The 20,186-nt window shown below is 42.7% G+C and overlaps 1 protein-coding gene across 5 annotated transcripts in view; it reads right to left on the reverse strand.

Annotated features, from left to right (window-relative positions):
* Positions 1-20,186, reverse strand: part of ZMYM3 (zinc finger MYM-type containing 3) — a 153,492-nt gene that overhangs the window by 13,279 nt on the left and 120,027 nt on the right. For all 5 annotated transcript variants that reach the window (XM_075835694.1, XM_075835692.1, XM_075835697.1 and 2 more), the window contains 11 exons: positions 14,258-14,315; positions 13,218-13,509; positions 12,891-13,062; positions 11,344-11,556; positions 9,534-9,684; positions 4,749-4,864; positions 2,651-2,737; positions 2,415-2,565; positions 1,381-1,553; positions 958-1,132; positions 637-695 (listed from right to left, as the gene is read on the reverse strand). In XM_075835694.1, the coding sequence (XP_075691809.1) occupies positions 637-695; positions 958-1,132; positions 1,381-1,553; positions 2,415-2,565; positions 2,651-2,737; positions 4,749-4,864; positions 9,534-9,684; positions 11,344-11,556; positions 12,891-13,062; positions 13,218-13,509; positions 14,258-14,315 (1,647 nt within the window). The remainder of the gene's footprint in view (positions 1-636; positions 696-957; positions 1,133-1,380; positions 1,554-2,414; positions 2,566-2,650; positions 2,738-4,748; positions 4,865-9,533; positions 9,685-11,343; positions 11,557-12,890; positions 13,063-13,217; positions 13,510-14,257; positions 14,316-20,186) is intronic.

Below are 20,186 nucleotides of genomic sequence, written 5' to 3' on the forward strand. Positions count from 1 at the left end.
ATACTGACATATTAACGTTACTGAAGTGTTTAGACAGTGAATAGACATTCCTTCCAGACAGGACGGGATGTCTATTCACAATCCCTGCACTTCATTAACGTTTGTTTGGTACTTACTGCAGAGCAAAGTGTAATCTCGCTGTAACCTGTCATTTACAGCGAAATCTCGCAAGATTACGCTTTCCTCTGAACAACGCCCTCTTGGTCTAAAGTAAAAACACGACCACTTGGGCATTAAGAAACTAATTAGCATAAAGCTAATATCGCTCCTAATGTGGTAAAAATAGATTGTTTTTCTAAAAAGCACCGCTGTCACCTACATTACAGCGCCGATCTCCTTATGTAGGAGATAGGGCACTTATAATGTGGTGACAGAGTCTCTAAGTTAATATTTTGCTTAGAAATTGGTGCAAGGAGGAAGGGTTTTAGTTCACAGAGAACTGGGTAGACTGCTCTGTCAGATATTGCTGCACCTAAATAGGGAGGGTGCAGCTGTCCTGGGGGAAATAATGGTTATACAGCTGGAGAAGCTTTTATACTGGGATCTGGACGAGGGACACTCACTGTCAGTTGATATTAATCGGGTTCCTCTCTAGTTCTCCATTTCGAACGGCACAATTTTAATTATTTTACTTACTGCGTTAGTCTCTGTTTTTTGCTGCGTACTTGCTGGGGGTTTGGATCCAGTATTCTGACCTAGAGCGATTAAGAAGATTCAGTTTGAAAAATAAAAATAGCTTGATGGAGCCTAAGCTTTTGTTCATACTTTATTTTTTTTCTTGTTGCAGAAATAGTGCAGCACTGTATAGAAATGGTCACCCTTCGTGACAAGTAGTGACTTTTCCACGAACCTTAAATAATAATAATAACAACGACAACAACGGCATTGCTACTAGAAGGTGGGGGAGTAAAAAAATAAAACTTCAGGGGAGCCAGGAGATCTTGAATGTTCATGTACCTTTCTTACTGTGAAGCAGGCTTTCTGGCCCTTTCTGTGTGTCTAGATTAGGCTGATTTTGTTGGTTATAGAAACGTAACAGACATTGTTGATTGCAGAAATGTTTTATTTCTCCACGCCAGTGAATAGTTTCTACCAATTTGCCCTGACGTTTGCAGGCGTGACAACGTGCTGCCTGTAGAGAAACAATAAAGTGTCATACTGTCATTTTAGATGAAAACAAAGTAAATTTAATTAGTAGCCATTTTCATGTTCTAATCTGGTAAGCTATAAACGCAGTCATGGGGTGTCTCACTGGGGCCCATTTACCAAAATGTATTTCGTAACTATACGTTTTAGTTACAATGGCACAAACCATACATAAGAATAATACTAGTCTAATGGTTAATCTCTACATATTCCAGTGTAGTGATGTATTTGTACCTTGAAGTACCACAGTAGATACTTGCTCTTGCATTCTTCACTGCAAAAATCCCATGTGCTACCATCCAGCTCTTCGGTGACTGCTCGCTGACAGGTTTGAGAACAGTATGTACAGGTTATACAACAAAGGCCTAGGTTCTTGGTGAAGTCCTGTTTGTATAGCAGCACACAACCTGAAGAAACCAGAGATAAACAGCACTGAGAAACCACTCAGACAGACATCTCCACTGCATCCATCATTACCTATAGAAAAAAAGACTCTTCTTCGAGAAAGTTAAAGGTGGCAAACAAAAGTAGTCGGTGACTAGCAGAGGTTTAATGGTAGCTAGGGAAAAACCCTGCAGAAGACACTGACTGATCACTCAGACAGGCTAGTTTGTGAAATAAGCAATATTATCGCCTTACAGTAGTATGAAAGATGTCTTAAAGTCACACATCACAGGGGCATCTGGTGGCAGAATTGTGCTCCAAAAGTTCACGTCTGAATCTAAAGGGAAGGAGCCCTGGGGACAGGCTCTTCGTAATCTCACAATGTCTTCGGATATACTCTTGGTCCTACTTACTGAAATGATTGGTTGAAATGCTTTGTGAGGCAAGCATGCGCACTCCGCTTAGACGCCGCTGCCGACTATACTCCCACCGCCACGGAGCAGAAGAAGAATTCACATTCTTTTTTCCTCTTCTGATCCGAGGCGGCGCTGTACGTACGCTCTCCTCTCTCCAGCTCTTATCAGACGGAGTGAGAGAGATCACACAGCACAAGCCGCTGTGACGCTCTCCGTAGCGGATTGGACAGCGTCACAGCGATAAGTAAACCGCCTCATGCCATTGACACGCCACATTGACGGTTTAGGGGGTTATTTACATATCGGGCGCCAAATATAACGGCACTGATATCTAAATAACTGAGGATAGAAAAAAAAATTAAAGTCAGTCATGGTTTGTGCAGCAATGCCTATTACACGGTGCACTCAGCTGCACATATATGGGCAGGTGAAAGGTTCTTTGTAAAATGTGGTCCGTTGTTTACTTACCCTCACTGCAAAAATTCTTTTCCACGCCTGAAAAACGTATCTTTTCGTGTAGGATTTTTTCCTGCTTACAATATTCACACTGTGACACCACTCCATGAAGGCGCTTGTAGTCCTCACAGCAATCTTTACAACAGAACTGATACACATGGTCCTGTACAAATGAAGTTATATTGATCAAAATGTGTGACTGTTCTAACCAAGATTCATATTTTCATGGTCAAGTGACAAGCTCTTACCTGCCAATCCAAGATCTCTGGTTTGCCGGTAAACATGTTGTGGCAATAATGACAATTCAGATGGATTCCCCCCTCTGGACTGGTACGCTAAAAGACATGACACTTAAATGATTAACAGATCACCAATCCATGCCTTCAAAAATTAGAAGTAAGGCACATGGTTTCAATGTGCTTCACCTGTATTAACCGGAGAGGCAAAAATTGTATTGCAAAACGATTTGCGGTAAAACGCATGCAGTTTTTATAATGCAAATTTAAAACTTAAATGTATATTACCCACAGACATTTACGGCATATTCAAAGGATATGCCATAAATGTTCAACAGATGCGAGTTCCAACCCTAGGACCGCACCTATCTCTATAATGGGGCCCCCTGACCTCTAATCCTACGTTCTGCCTTAGATGTGCTGCAGCTACCGAGTTACGAGGTTGCTTGTTTTTCCAAAAACACCGGAGCACGTTTTTCTATGCTGTTTTTGGAACTCTAGTAAAAGTAAAGTTCCGATAAACAATGCAACGAGCTTCACTATGTCCGCAGCTCCCGAGATCAAGAAACAGGGTAGCTCACTGTGATGCGCGGTTTCCGTAATTCCTATTAACGTCTGTGGGCGTTCCAGAAACCGTGTAGCAAAATGCACGTGGTTGTTTCTGGAAAACCCAGTCACTGAGTTACGAGGAGGCCGGTTTGTCTGGAATCAGCCAAGGGAGTTTGCTACACTGTTTCTGGAACTCCCACAGAAGTGATTATGAGTTAAGGAGCCCAGCAACAGAAGGTAGAACAGAGTCAGAGGGCCCCCGTTCTACAGAATGACGCAGGTCCTAGAGATGTGGGACCAGCATCTATCGTACATTTACTGCATACCCTGTGGCTATGCCATAAATGTCAGATGTGAACTACCCTTTCGCTGTTTTCACAACTAGCCCATTGTACTAGGGCTGGGAGATTATGACCTAAATCAAAATCACAATTAATTGAACATGTAACCTTGATTACAATCATTTATGGCACTCCCCCTACTTGCATGCATTCCAAACCAATATAATGCCCCAATAGCTGCTCCCACACAGTATAATGACCCCCCCCCTTAGTATTATGCCCCTATAGCTGCCCTCCATGCAGTATAATGCCACTATAGCTGCCCCTGTGGCTGCCCCAACGCAGTATAATGCCCTTATAGCTGCCCCCCACATCTAGTATAATGCCCCCATGGTGCCTAACAAAAATAATAAAATACATACTCCCCTAACCCCGTTCCCACAACGAGTGGAGGAGATCCCTCAGCAGTTCTCTTCCGGCCTCTGCATCTCAGAGCAGACAGGTGCGATGACGTCGCTGCAACTTGGCTGGCGTTACATAGTGAATGGTGGAGCAGGGAGCGGACAGATCACTGAACCACCTTTGGATTCAACTGTTCCACGTCCTCAGGACGTAGATAAAATTGAAACCAGGACATAACCGAACCCCCAAAAAAAAGGCGCAAGAGGATGTCTGTTATCTGCGCTGAATTTCGATTTGTTTTTTTTTCTGATTAATTGCCCAGCCCGAAGTAAAACCCACACCTTCCACGGCCCTACAGAATGGAACGTATAGAGCCATAGATCTTTATGGTACTGTAAGTTTGGTGCGATAGAAAAGGAAAGGAGGTGCTCTGGATGTTACAAGTGGAATACGGCTAGTTAAACATGGGTACAATGGGGCAGATTTGCTATTCAAATTGAGCTAGAATTCTCGCGTACATGCTGTGCCTGCCACATTTATTGACTGTTTTAGACATGCTTTACAAGGGGAATGCCTTAAAATGCAACACTGTGCGCCAAAAACTGGTGTAAATTAAGTCAACTAGAAGTCAAGCATGTCTAATTTATCATATAGCATGCACAACTAAAATTGGCGCAAGTTTACACCGTCTAAAACTTAAGACCGTAAAACTGCCCCAATATGCGAATCTGAATGACCCAAGAAACCATTCTTTTTTTAAACTGCGTCTTGTATATCTAAAATATTTTACGTTTGCTAAAAAACATAATTTGCATCAGGTATTCCACATTATGTCAAATGCCTACAATAAGACTAAAGAGCAACTACATGATAGCTACCTGAAAGGTGGTCCAGCAGCTGGGACTGCAGAACTGGTAAAGAACACGTTCGGTTTTGTTGTAGTATGCTGGTTCTGACAGACTGCGTCTACATAGGCTGCAAGGTCGCACAGGGCCTAAAGGAGCAATTGAAAGAATGGAGTTTAAAAGAATAAAAAAGGGAGAAATAGCTCATCTTTTAAACAGAAATAGCACAAAGAAAAATGTATGTATATAAAGAAAACACAACTACATTGTACTTGTATAGGGAGTGTTAAAGAACTAATAAAGCACAAAGGAGAAAGCATTGCTGTCAAGATACGGGTATAGAAGCTGCCTTTTGCACTCCTTGTACATCTATAATCTGTTTGCGTATGTATGGGTCTTTACTTTTGGATTGCAAGAAATATTCACGGTCGATTGGAATATTGTTATTTGTGACCGTTGCAGGTTATTTGTAAATTAAAGAAAAATATATAAAATAGGGGGGGGGGGGGAGAGTGTTTAGACATTTAAAAAAGACCAATACGTTCGGAGAAAGACACAAAAAGTGACAAGAGATGAAATGAGAATATGGTGATAATTCTTAACAGATCTGCAGACTTCCCTCCACATTAGGTTGGATCTGGGCATTGAGGTGCGGTTAAGACCCACATAAAAAAAACAAAAAAAAAAAAACGCATTATTTTAAAACCGCATGTGTTTTTACCAGAATTTGGTGTGGTTTTTGACGCGGTTGCGTCTTTTGGATGCAGTTTTAACCACACCAAAAAGGTCTCAATACATGCTTAGGCGCTGTTCACACAGTGCAGATTTGATGCAGACTTTGCCATTATTTTTCAAGCCAAAACCAGGAATGGAACCTAAAACAGAATAAATACATAAAGGAAGGCCTTATAGGTCTGCTCTCCTGGATCCAATCTGGTTTTGGCTTAAAAACGCAAACAAAATCCGTAGTGTGTGAAAAATGCCTTACAGGTACACAGGTTTGAGATTCTCTGGGAGATGCCAACAGTAAGGGGAGGGCTGATTATAGTCTTGTGCTCAGTTATGGCCAGGATTTGGGTTGAGCGAATTAATTTCACCTGTTTGTCGATTTGCTGCTCCGTAGAATACAATGAGAGAATCGATTCCCCTAGTTTTCTCAAATTCCCCAAAAACAAATCTGAAACCTGGTGAATTAAAAAGGGGTTGGCCACTTTCTACAAAAATGCTTAAAACGTCCTAAATTGTGGTGTTGAGACACAGTACCCTCAAAACTAGCATAGCTTACCCCTGTGTTGCATTTGAACATCCCTGGCTTCCCTTGGTTTAGAGGGGTTTTACCAGTGGACAACGACAGTAAACCGTCACCTTTCATGATGGCGCCGGTCACGGAATTAACCCACATGAAAACCTCCCAGGCTGCATGCTCTTCTGCACCGGTGCTTAACGCGTACAGCCCTTACACAAACACAGGAGACTCTGCTTCTTGTATATGTATGTCCTGAACATGTTCAGTGCGCGAGCAGATGAGCATGCAGCCGGTCATGTGGGTTAATCACGTGACCGCGCCCTTCATGAGAGGTGTGGACAGGGATTATTGACTCTGTTCATACCCCTAAACCAAGGGAAGGAGACCTTCAAATGAAGCACAGGGGTAAGCAATGTGGATAGTTAAGGGAGCCCGTGTCACAACACAGCAATTTAGGCCATTTTGGAAATTTTTCTAGAATGTGGCCAATTCCTTTCATTCTGGTGAATTCTCCAATGCATTCCCTAATGGTTGATGAGGGGAAAAAACATGTCCTCCACTTTAGCCAGTAGTCTGTCCAGTACTTTATACACAATATTTTTTATTTATCAGCCATGCAGTAAGTTTTCCCTGTGTATAATGCAGCACTGCTAGAAAATAATAGTACTACTTATAAAAGGGTCAATCTGCTAGAGGAGGAGACTGCTGATTGTAAATGGTTAAAGGGGTCATGTGTGGACCAAAATTTATTAGTAGTGTACTCACTGCAGCATTTACATTCCGGTTCCGCATTGCGCGGATTCTGAGATTTTCATAGGTTTTATAGAGCTGCCGGGAAACTTGGTGTAGTTGCACAGTCTTCTTTGATGACGATACGACTCATGTGACCAGCCCTGCTGTACTCTATGTATAAGCAGTAGTACATCGATTACATTGGAGTACAGCGGGGCCGGTGACATCACGTAGAGTCGTATCGTCATGAAAGACGACTGCAACTAGACTCCCGTTCCCCCGGCAGCACTCTAAAAAAGCGATGAAAATTTCAGAATCAGTGCGACAGGGGACCGGAATGTATATTAGTGAGTGTACTCAAACTGCAAGGAGTACACTAACCCCTTTAATCTGAGCATCTCTCTACATACACACACAGCCAGCAGCAGTCACTGAGGCGAAAGCGGTCACAGGATTTACCTCTGCTGCTTTTAACCTCCTCCTGCCATAACACCCATCTTAGGCAGTTTACACTGCTATTTTTTGCAAGCGGATTCACCGTCTGAAGCAGTGCTGAAAACGCTTCGCTTTTGCCTACTATTGCTTTCAATGGGAATCAGCGCCTCATGGCCTATCTTGGAGGAGAATCTGACTGAAACTCCCCATTGAAATGATTGGGAAGCTAAATAAACAGCACTGAATGCTTCTGGCGCGGTTTGTGAGCTGAAAAGCGCCAAAAACTGAACACTAAAGTGAGCGTGCCAAGTTAAAACCTTCAGCGGGCTGATTTTTTAAAAAACGTGCTGAAAAACAGCATCTAAATCAGCCTGGAAAACACGCTGATTTTGGAGGAAGATTCAGAACGTGATTTTTCAGCTTAAAAGCCCCTGTGTAAACATACCCTTAAATTGATGCTAATATAACTACATCCAGCAAGTAAGATAGAAGCCCCCATCTCCCCTGTGTTACATGCTGCACACTCAGTCTCCCCCACACAGTGAACTCTCCCAGTTTAGAGCATGACTTCTCACACAGCAGTTAAATCTGTAAGACAAACTGTGCTGCTGCTTGTGTAGAGCAGAGTTCATCACCCTATCTTATGCCCCATGCACACGACCGTAACAAAACTCCGTAATTGCGGACCTGTTCGGTTCTATTAGCCTCGAACACCTTTCCGTATCGCTGCGGAAGGGTGTCCGTGCTGTAGAACCGCGCCGGGAAATGTGGAGCATGTCCTACTTTTTGTTTTTTTGCAGGCCGTGCTCTCATACTTTGTATGGAAACACGGACGAAAATGCGGCCTGCGAGTGTCGGCGGCCGGCCGTGCCCGCAATCGGGCCGTTGTTACGGACAGGTCCGTGTGCATGAGACCTTAAAGAGTCAAAGCGCATCACTAAATTAGAGAGGAAATTTGTTAATTTTACGATTTACTATATTTATTTGAGAAAGGTTATATATTTTGGTGTCCTATTATTACTTCATGAGGTTTCCAAGGCGATGATGACCGGTCCTCTTAAAGAGGCTCTGTCACCAGATTTTGCAACCCCTATCTGCTATTGCAGCAGATAGGCGCTGCAATGTAGATTACAGTAACGTTTTTATTTTAAAAAAACGAGCATTTTTGGCCAAGTTATGACCATTTTTGTAGTTATGCAAATGAGGCTTGCAAAAGTCCAAGTGGGTGTGTTTAAAAGTAAAAGTCCAACTGGGCGTGTATTATGTGCGTACATCGGGGCGTTTTTAATACTTTCACTAGCTGGGCGCTCTGATGAGAAGTAACATCCTCTTCTCTTCAGAACGCCCAGCTTGTGACAGTGCAGATCTGTGACGTCACTCACAGGTCCTGCATCGTGACGGCCACATCGGCACCAGAGGCTACAGTTGATTCTGCAGCAGAAACAGCGTTTGCAGGTAAGTCGATCTTACCTGCAAACGCTGATGCTGCTGCAGAATCAACTGTAGCCTCTGCTGCCGATGTGGCCGTCACGATGCAGGACCTGTGAGTGACGTCACAGATCTGCACTGTCACAAGCTGGGCGTTCTGAAGAGAAGAGGATGTTACTTCTCATCAGAGCGCCCAGCTAGTGAAAGTATTAAAAACGCCCCGATGTACGCACATAATACACACCCACTTGGACTTGTACTTTTAAACACACCCACTTGGACTTTTGCAAGCCTCATTTGCATAATTACAAAAATGGTCATAACTTGGCCAAAAATGCTCGTTTTTTAAAAATAAAAACGTTACTGTAATCTACATTGCAGCGCCTATCTGCTGCAATAGCAGATAGGGGTTGCAAAATCTGGTGACAGAGCCTCTTTAAGTCCTAGAATTATCAAGCCCAGTTCCTCACTGGTGTCAATAGGATTTTCATCATTATAACATTTTGGCATGCAGTTCCTCTTGAACACAAAATAAACCGAACATCCAATCAAATACATCCTTCTTTTCCCATTCACTTGAAAAGGGAGATGTGTTGCAGTTCCTTGCACTGCAGCAATCCCTTTGAACCGGCCGCAGTGCTAAACCAGTGCTGCAGGTCCCTTCATGCTCTTTGGGGATCCAGGTAGTCTGACCCTCACTGACTGTATATCCTTGTGACATGTGACAACACACACACACACACACACACACACACACACACACACACACACACTAAAACTTCTCATCCTGCTCATCGACTCGAATACAGGGCTGCACCCCGAATATTGAACCTTAAAGCTTAGTATCATATGAAAGGGAAGATTCTGTGCCTGGCAGTGAAATGGTGAAAATAACCATATAGGCTGCTGAATGCTACAATGGAATAAGGTACAATAATTTATATATAAAAAGGTGCAATCTAAAACAAGTGTCTCACCTGGTATTCCAGACTGTTTGACTTTATGAGAGGTAATGCAGCAAATGGAGCAGAACAGACCCACACGGCCAGTCTTGTCCACATTGGAGAGCATTTCAAAATTTTTGCAGAGTGTTTTGCAATACATACATGGGTAAACCTTTGTGTTTTTCTGTGAAAGATATAGAAATTGTGAATTTATTACACACATTCAGAACATGGTAATAGACAAGATTATAGCTTTGGACTAAAGACCATTTGCCTGTTCTATTTGATATGTGGGTTTCAGAGAATTCTTTCCTGTAAAAGTCAATGGGGAGCTCTATCAATAGTGTCCTAGGCTGCACGAATATATGAAATCACCAAAAATGGGGAAAATTGCACAAACTTTTTTTTTATTTTTATTAATATGCATACAAAAACATTCTATTAAATTTGCATTTGTTTTTTTACAGCTTTTTGGGGTAGGCGTAAAAAGTTGTTAAAACACAAGTTTAATGGGGATTTAACAACGTGTCTGCCAGTTTTCTACCGTAGAAATGTTGCAAATGGATTAAAAGTAAAAAATAAATAAATTTCAACTTATAGTTTCCACCACTCGCAACAATTTTTTAAAAAGTGGGTTGGTGTTTAGGGGGAAGGGGTGTGGTTACTCGCAGCCCAATGCATTTACTAGAATTATACCAGAAACTGACAAATTATAAATTATAGCTGAAATCTACGCCAGGTCCTGGCTGACGTAGATCTCATTCAGTGGCGCACGGACAGCTGACAAATTTATTAAGAGTGGTGTGCATCTTACTCCAGCTTGATTCTTAATAAGGCATGGCACCAGTCTTAACTCTCCACCCTAAATTCTTAAGCTGAATATTGACAGGATAATTTGCGTTTTACTTTTGGGAGGCTGAATGTAATTAATATATAAAATGATGGGAATAATTTTTCACAATCCCACAGTTCTAAATCATGCTCATGTTCACTGCTGCACATGCTCATGTTCACTGCTGCACATGCTCATGTTCACTGCTGCACATGCTCATGTTCACTGCTGCACATGCTCATGTTCACTGCTGCACATGCTCATGTTCACTGCTGCACATGCTCATGTTCACTGCTGCACATGCTCATGTTCACTGCTGCACATGCTCATGTTCACTGCTGCACATGCTCATGTTCACTGCTGCACATGCTCATGTTCACTGCTGCACATGCTCATGTTCACTGCTGCACATGCATTTTCTGATATAATGATTAAACACTATAATTGTAACCATAACAAATCACGATTTGTTCAAAAAAAGTTCTGTTTCTGTTTCAAGCAATGGAACAGGTTTCCATCTTCCAGAATGGCTCTTTCGTATGATCCTATTTCTCATCTTTAGGCAAGTCAGTAAAATGACTTCTATTTTAATTTCTTTGGCAGATTGTTTAGCAGCTTTAGTCAGATTTTTGTTACATACTACACGGGCTTTGGAGCTCTCCTAATTAAAATAGTTAGAGAACCTGGCTTGGGAAAGATTTGTCTCTTTGCTTTCAATAGGGGTATTGAAGATAAAATATCAGTTACCTGTTTACAATTGGAACACCCCTCCCCCCATATACAGGCCTTAATCTAAATGTTCTCAGCACTGTAAAAGGCTGTTTGCGCTCCATCAAGGACGGTTACAGGCTTCGCCTCGACGTTTCCAGACAGAAATTAAAATGTGTAGCCTTACATGTATTATGTCAATTTAAAAGTTCTGGATACATATACCCGATATATTCTGGAACTAGGACATAACACAAATACTACCATCTTTCGATTTACATGTTATTACAAAACTATACTCACCTTCTTGTAGTTGTTTAAACAGGCCGCATTACAGAACCGCTTCTGCTGACCTTCGTGGAACAGATACTCAAGTGGTAAACCTTTGTTATATATGTATATGCCACAGTTGTCACAGCAGTTTGTTTTCAGACCTTTGGTGGCTCGAAATTTGGTAAAACAGGTATCACTGCAGAGCCTGTGGACTACACTTCCATTACTGACTTCATGTTGAATCTGTAATAAGAATGAAATATATAACATTGAAGCATAATTCTCCAGGTAGGCAGTACATGCGGAGCCTTTGCCTTCAAAACTTGGCCGCTTGTGCATCAGACCTCTACCTTCAACTCAAAAAAATAAAAAGGGAGCTATTACTGCCTGTCATTTTCGATACAGTGAAGCTGTAGCCCGGGCACAGCCACTCTGTCTAAAAGCCCGCTAGCTCAGATTACACTGGTCACACTGCCTGCTTTATTCAGTGTCGATGGTGCTGTGATCACAAGACCACAAACAGACATTTTCCAATTCTCCGTTTGGGCAAGATATCCAAGTTTTTAGACATCTCACACACTCATTCTATATCTCCAGGTTGGAATTAAAGGTCTACAGTGATTTAAAGAGAACCTTTCATCTTCCCATACACGTGCAGCATGTAATGGGCAGGGCTGCACAAACCCTGGGGCACTTTACATATTTTTTCCCATCTTTCTCCATTATTTAGATTTCGGTGGTGTTATATTTGGCGCTCAATATTTAAATAACCCCCTGAACGGTCAATGGGGCCTGTAATGGCAAGGGGGCGTGTAATATCGCTGTGACACTGTCCAATCAGCTAAGGACAGTGCTACAGCAAGAGCTGGGTGAGGAGTGTGTGTGCACGCACACGAGCAGCTTGGAGCTGTGCGTGCGCACGCTCTCACTCTTTAGCTCTCGGCAGACAAGGACTAGACTGTGTGATCTCTCGCACATAAGAAATAAAGAAGGTTCTCTAAGTCTCCTCCTACTCTGCCCCATGTTAGAATGAATGGAGTGCGCACCCTGCAAATGTATGAAGCAGATAAACAACATAGAGCAATAATTTTTTTATTCTAGATCAGAAGCTTGTATTTACACGCTGAGGTGCACAGAGCTTTCTCACTGGAGGTATACTTTACCATGAAACAATACCGGTTATCAGAATCTAGACACGGGAATTTATGAATTTCTGCACTTGTCCATTCAGACATCTCTGGTTATTAAAAAGTACATATTTACTAATGCAAATATATTTGTGAATTGCTACTACAATTACAAACTTCCTAATACAAGGTGAAGAGCTGTTAAACTGAACAGGACAGTACTTATTACATAAAATAAATGCAGCGGTCATGAACAGAGATAATCATGTGGCATCCAACACTGTTTTTAGGCATCTCTTGTGCACGACACCTGACATTTTCCAAAACATTACAAGAATTTTTATTTCCTACTATAATAAGAGAAAGTCTGTTGTCCTGCATATACGGTTATACCGTGTATTGCATTTCTGCAGGTAGAATTCTGGCATTAAAAGGTTGTTTGATCCTCACCTCACCACTTTTGTGACAGATGCTGCATTTTATGATATCAGGAACATCGGATGAGCTCTGGGAACTAGATCGTGGCTGTGCTTCATACAGTGAGAGACAGGCATTTGAGCAAAATTCCTGGAATCCAGAACCAGTCTGAGCAACCACAGATTCTTTGGAGTTACGAATGTCCCTAAAATGAATACAGCACATGAACAGGGCTGCATCCAGCACAGTAAGAAAAAACAATAAAGGAACAAAAGAACACAACATCAACATACTAGTTATCTGCCTCGCCAGCGAACTCAAACTATGCCCTGATATTAACCGTAATATCACATGACTTACTTCTTGCAGAAAGTGCAGATCTTCTTACACAGTGGTTTCTTAGAGAAGGTAGTAAGACAAGTTGAAGAACAGAAGAGTTGGGGCAGTCCTTTGCGCTGATACGCTGTCTGTCCCTTCTGTAAGGGGGTCCGGCAATGAGCACAGGACATTTTTGTTAGTGCTGGTTTGGGAGGACGTGGTGGCAACTGGTTACGGAGAGACATGCGAGTTGGGCGTCTAGTTCTAAAGGGTACAAAGTCCTCATCATTTGGGTCATCCACCATAGCATCTGAATCTTCATCAGAAATCTGCACTGAATAACACACATTCATGTCAATAGCCTAAAACAATGTTTTTGCTTTTTAAAGATCTCCAAATAGCAGTCACTATAATATGAATACTTAAAAGTCAGAGGTTATAAAAAAAAATATATATATATATATAAAAAAATAATACATTTAATAATCCTTTTGCAACCCCACCTCTGTTCCCAATGAGAAGATGAAAGTTTGAAGTTTTTTTTGGTACGTAAAATATACTATTCCAATGTTATACAATGTTTACTGAATTGGTATATGGGGCCCAAATGGTCTACAGATATCTCAAGCGATTTGCCACATGTAATCGAGCTACTCTTTATACAGTTTAAACTAATGCAGCTCCAGAATATCTACTTAAAGGGGTTTTACACCTTCTGACAACGGATGACCTATCCACCGGATAGGTCATCAGTACATGATCTGTGGGGGTCCGACACCTGAGCGGCATATCGGTGCGGGTCCGGGTGTCGGACCCGTACCGATGACATACTGATGACCTATCCGGTGGCTAGGTCATCAGAAGGTGGACAACCCCTTTAACTACTAAGTCAACAGGGTGAAACAAATTTCAGATTGTTACAATAACATATGGTATTGTTGTTATCCCCACACTAGAAATCTGTAGCAAGAACACAATGCCAGCCTTTAGTACAATTCGAAAGCTTTCCTTGTGGCTGCCACTTTGTACATTCACATTGCACACTTACAGTATGCTTTACATATCTTCTAGTATACACTTACTGCTTTCAGAGGAGGGCAGGGTATCCGTGCGACGAGCTCTTTCACTGCGTTTTTGCTCCTTGGAGAAAGGGGGGAAATAAATATGAATTTAAAAGGAAATATGTCTTGTATTACAAGGTGTGTGCACTTTATGGCAGCTGAAATGAATGGTAGATATTTTATAGTGACATTTTAGATTTTTAGCCCAGCCCCTCCCGCAGAGACATGGGGAGATACATACGCAGCCTGATCTACAGTGGGTATTAAGTTGCCCACCCTCTAATCATAATGAGATGATTCTCCTTATCCTGTGCCTCTATAAACTACTGACAAGTGAGCGAACAGCAAATATCAGCTTTTTGTGACTGCTCTGGTGTTCAGTGTGAAAACTAATATTTCAAGATTTCTTATGTGGTCAGTCACATAAAAAAAATAAAAAAATAATAATATATAAACCTGATTTAAATGTCATTTTCTGATGATACAGTCCTTTTAACCTCTTAACGTCAGGTTACACTAAACCGGGTACAGAGTGACGTAATCAGCGCAAGCAAGCCAATGCGACCCGTGAAACTTTAGTGCTGTACTGCGTGTGCGCCGATTCAGAAGCGCGCTCAGGAGAATGACTAGCCATGTCAATCAGAGAAGGACGGACAGACAGACTGGGGATAGAAGGTAGCGCTGTTTGAAGCAACGGTGACGCCTTCGTTGCTCCAAGTAGCTCATTTGCATAAAAAGAATAAATAAAAATATTTCTGCAACGGAGCCGCTCATCTGAAAAAGGAAAAACAGAATTATACTCAGGTGAGGCTACACTATATTACTATGCTGCTGCTTTTATAGGCCAAATTCTGGTGACAAACTCCCTTTAACCCCTTAAAGGGGTTTTCCCACGAGGGACATTTATGACCTATCCACAGGGTAGGTCATAAATGTGACAGATGCGGGTCCCACCTCTGGGACCCGCACCTCTCTAGAGCGGGGCCTTCCGGCTGATTTCTCGCTGAGCTACACTGTTTCTGTAAGCCCCATAGAGATGTATGGTAGATACGGAAACCGTGAAGCTCACATGCTACGCTGCTTCCGTAACTGTCATTCGCTACTATGGAAGCTACGGAAATCGTATAGCTCAGCGAGTTTCTCGGTTTCCGTAACTCCAAACCATATAACCAGGAAATGGCCGGGAGCCAGCGTGAGCACAAAAAGCTAGAACTGGGTTTAGGGGGGCCCGTTCTAGAGATTGGTGCAGGCCCCAGAGATGGGACCCGCATCTATCTGACATTCATGACATATCCTGTGGAAAATGTCCCTAATAGAATAACCCCTTTAACGACCAAGCAATTTTTTAAGTTTTTCCATCGTCGCATTCAAAGAGCTATAACTCTTTCATTTTTGTGTCGACATAGCTGTTTAAGGACTTTTTTTCTGCGGTACAAGTTGTATTTTTTAATAGCAGCTTTTGGGGTACATATAATTTATTAAATCAATATGGAGAACAACCAAAGTCCCTCTCCCCTCTCTTAAACATAATCTAATAGATATTTTATGTAACATATCATATATGGGGGGAGGGGCATACAAAAGCCCAATACTGCATGATATCACCGGTGGTGACTCATTAAAATGAAAATAAAGACCTACAAATAGAGTCAACACCACACTAATACTTATAAAACATTACAAAAATACATATTAAAATCAAAGATGATTGCCACAATGTTAGAGGCCAAACTGCAACTTTTGTATTGCAGTGTATTATGCCTGTCAGTGTAAAAATGCCTCTGGTATGGCCTAACAGAAAACAAAAACCGGCACCCCGCAATTGCAATGCGGGTGTGCCAGTGAGGTGAGAGGGGGCCCCCCCTCCTTCTAAAACAATTCAGATGCGGTTGTCATTATTGACTCCACATTGTGGACTCCTGTAGATGCAGCAGAGTTGGGCAAGTTCTGGGGACTGCTCTTGAACATGGAGCTTCTGAAAAAGCTGTCCATTAGGACCTACTGGAGTACAGACATGTTATACCACACCCCGATGTACCGCGTGGCCATGTCCAGGATGCGTTATGAGGCAATACTTCGCTTCTTACATTATGCTGATAATGAGCAGTGCCCACCCCGAAATGACCCCAGTTTTGACTGTTTGTATAAACCAAGAGCCCTATTAGAACATTTCAGTGCCTGGTTTGCCAAAGCATATACCCCCGAGAAGTGTATTTCTGTTGATTTAGAATATATGAAGGGAAGGACACCAGTATTCAGCCCCCAGAATGCCCCCCCTTACTGGGAATTAATGCAAAAATTGTGTGGGATTTGGTGCACCCACTGCTGGACCAGGGTTACCACCTCTACCTGGATAACTTTTATACCAGTGTCCCACTCTTCAACTGCCTCGCTTCCAGAAGTCCTGCGGTATGCGGCACTGCTAGAAGAAAATCTGAGAGGCCTCCCTAATACAATGCTTGGGCAAACACTCAGAAGGGGTGAGAGCAGGGCACAATCCAGCAGCAACATATTGTGTGTCAAGTACAAGACAAGAGAGATGCCACACTAGTACCCATGTACCAGTACAGAGACCCCCAAACCAGACTACAATAGATACATGGGATGGGTGGACATGTCAGGTCAAGTCCTGTAGCCCTACAACGTCATGCGGAAATCGATGGTGTGGTATAAGAAGCTGGCCGTGCACATCATACAGATGGCATTGTACAATGTGTACGTGCTACGTCGATGTGCAGGCCAGACGGGAACTTTCCTGGAATTTCGAAAGGTGGTTATCAAGAACCTAATCTTTAGGTACCAGGAAGGGGTGGCACCTACTACTTCTGGAAGCGGGGCCACACGCATCGTACCAGGGCAACACTTTCCAGGAGAAGTTCCCCAAACTGGCAAGAAGGGAAAAAGTCAAACGAGGTGCAAAGTCTGCTAGAAGAGGGGGATAAGGGAGGACACAATATATCAATGTGACACGTGTCCCGAAAAACCAGGGCTCTGTATGAAGGATTGTGTTAGAATTTATCATACATGCCTTGATTTATAATTTACCCTGATGCACTCCGCACAGCTTATCCCCCTCAACTTTCCCGTCTGAGCGCTGCCGTGTGCCCAGGCAGCTAACAGCAGCAACATGTAGGGTATTGCCGTACCCAGGAGAACCCACATTACAGTTTATGGGATGTATATCTCCAGTTGCACATGCTGGGCACAATAGATCAGACACTCTGCACCATCTGCTGTGCATTATCTTTTACACAGTACCTGTGGGGTCTAAATGCTCACTATACCTCTAGATCAGGGGTCTCAAGCACGCAGCCCGCATGCGGCCCCTGGGGCTGTCATCTGCGGCACGCGGGACACAGAGCCGCTAGTATCGGCTCTGCTCCGAGACTCTGGAATTCCCTGACATCGCTGCCCATATGTGGACAGTGTGTCAGGGTCTTCCCCAGAGTGGAGTCCCGGGCAGAGCGCTAGTACAGGCTCTGCTCCGGGACTCTGTGGAATTCCCTGACATCGCTGCCAATATGTGGACAGTGTGTCAGGGTCTTCCCCAGACCGGAGTCCCGGGCAGAGCGCTATTATCGGCTCTGCTCCGGGACTCTAGGGAAGCCTCTGACATCGCTGTCCATACATCCACAATGATGTCAGGGGCTTCCCCAGAGCAGGAGTCTCAGTGATGTCAGGAGCACAGCTGGAGGAGTCCCAGGAAGAGCCTACTAGCGCTCTGCCTGGGACTCCAGCTCTGGGGTTGCCCCTGACATCTCTGTCCATATATGGACAGTGATGTCAGGAGCAGAGCTGGAATCCCAGGCAGAGTGCCAGAAGCGGCTCTGCTTCGGGACTCCAGCTCTGGGCAAGCCCCTGACATCACTGCGGCCGCCTCATCCACAGAGGGCACTGCGGCCGCCTCATCCACAGAGGGCACTGCGGCCGCCTCATCCACAGAGGGCACTGCGGCAGCATCTAAAAAGGGGCTGGAGAAATATCTCAAATTTTAAACCTAGCGCTATTATTATAGTAATGTAGTATTATTATTCTAGTAATATAGTAGTTCCAATAACTAATTGATTAACAATAATTTTGTATTGTATCAAATTTGAAAGTAATGCGGCACGTCAACTTCCCATTTTTTTCTATATGCGGCCCACCTACCCAGCCGAGTTTGAGACCCCTGCTCTAGATGAATGTCTTAAGGGGTGTAGTTTTTAAAATGGGGTCAGTTCTCAGGGGTTTCAACTGTACTGGTACCTGTGGGGCTCTGCAAATGCGACATGGCACCGAAAACCAATCCAGCAAAATCTGGACTCCAAAGAACACATAGCGATCCTTTCCTTCTGAGCCCTCCCACGGGCCCAAACGGCAGTTTATCACCACAAATGGGGTATTGCCTAACTAAATTGGGCAACAAAATGTGCCATTTTATTCCTTGTGAAAATAAGACATTTTGAGCCAAAACTACATATTATTCGAAATTGTGTTTTTTTTAAATAGACTGTCACCACATTATAAGTGGCCTATATTGTACATGATGTGATCTGCGCTGTAATGTACATTACAGCAGTGTTTTTTATTTAGAAAAACCATCATTTTTGACAGCGTTATGACCTATTTTAGCTTTATGCTAATGACTTTCTTAATGGACAACTGGCGTGTTTCACTTTTTGACCAAGTGGGCGTTGTGGAGAGAAGTGTATGACGCTGACCAATCAGCGTCATACACTTCTCTCCATTCATTTACACAGCACAGTGATCTTGCTAGGTCTGCAGCCACATACACACACTGTTACTGAAGTGTCCTGACAGTGAATAGACCTCACTACCAGCCAGGAGTGATATCTATTCCGAATCCTGAGACTTCGGTAACATGTGTGAAATTTACAGCACAGCAAGCGTAATCTCGCTGTAAACTGTCATTTAAAACAACATTACGCTTGCTGTGCTGTAAATTTCACACAAAAGTTACCGAAGTGTCAGGATTCTGAATAGACATCACGTACTGGCTAGTAGTGATCTCTATTCACGGTAACGAAATCACTATGTGCTGTGTAAATGAATGGGGAGAAGTGTATGATGCTGTTCAGCCTCATACACTTTTCTCCACAATAGCCACTTGGTCAAAAAGTAAATCACGCCCAGTTGTCCATTATTAGCATAAAGCGAATATAGGTCATAACTCCATAAAAAATTATCGTTTTTCTAAATAAAACACTGCTGTAATCTACATTACAGCGCCGATCATATTATGTAGAATATAGGCCACTTATAATGTGGTGACAGAATCTCTTCAATTCACAGCCCAACTCAAATAAGTGGAACAACTGTGGGGTCTAAATGGTCACAACACCTATAAAATTATTTCCTGAAGGGGTGTGGTTTCCAAAATGGGGTCACTTTTGGGGGATTTCTACTGTTTTGGCACCACAAGACCTCTTGAAACCCAGCATTGTGCCTAAAATATATTCTAATAAAAAAAAAAAAAAAAAAAAAAAGAGGCCCCAAAATGCACTAGGTGCTTCTTTGGCCTGTGTTTTAGTCTACTTGCACACTAGGGCCACATGTGGGGTATTTCTAAAAACCGCAGATTCTGGGCAATACATATTTGGTTGTGTTTCTCTAGTGAAACCTTCTGTGTTACAGAAAAAAAATTGATTAAAATTCAATTTCTTCAATAAAAATTAAATTTGCAAATTTCACCTCCACTTTGCATTAATTCCTGTGAAATGCCTAAACAAATGCTGTTTCGAGTGGTCTAGTTTTTAAATTGGGGTGTTTCATGGGGGTTTCTAATACATAGGTCCCTCAAAGCCACTTCAGAACTGAACTGGTACCTAAAAAAACGCTCTTGAAATTTTCTTGAAAATATGAGAAATTGCTGGTTAATGTTCAGAAAATGATGCCAACATAAAAGTAGACATATGGGAAATGTTAATTAGTAACTATTTTGTGTTGTATA

Source organism: Rhinoderma darwinii, chromosome 8, assembly GCF_050947455.1.
Source record: "Rhinoderma darwinii isolate aRhiDar2 chromosome 8, aRhiDar2.hap1, whole genome shotgun sequence".
In the NCBI taxonomy this organism is placed as follows: Eukaryota; Metazoa; Chordata; class Amphibia; order Anura; family Rhinodermatidae; genus Rhinoderma; species Rhinoderma darwinii.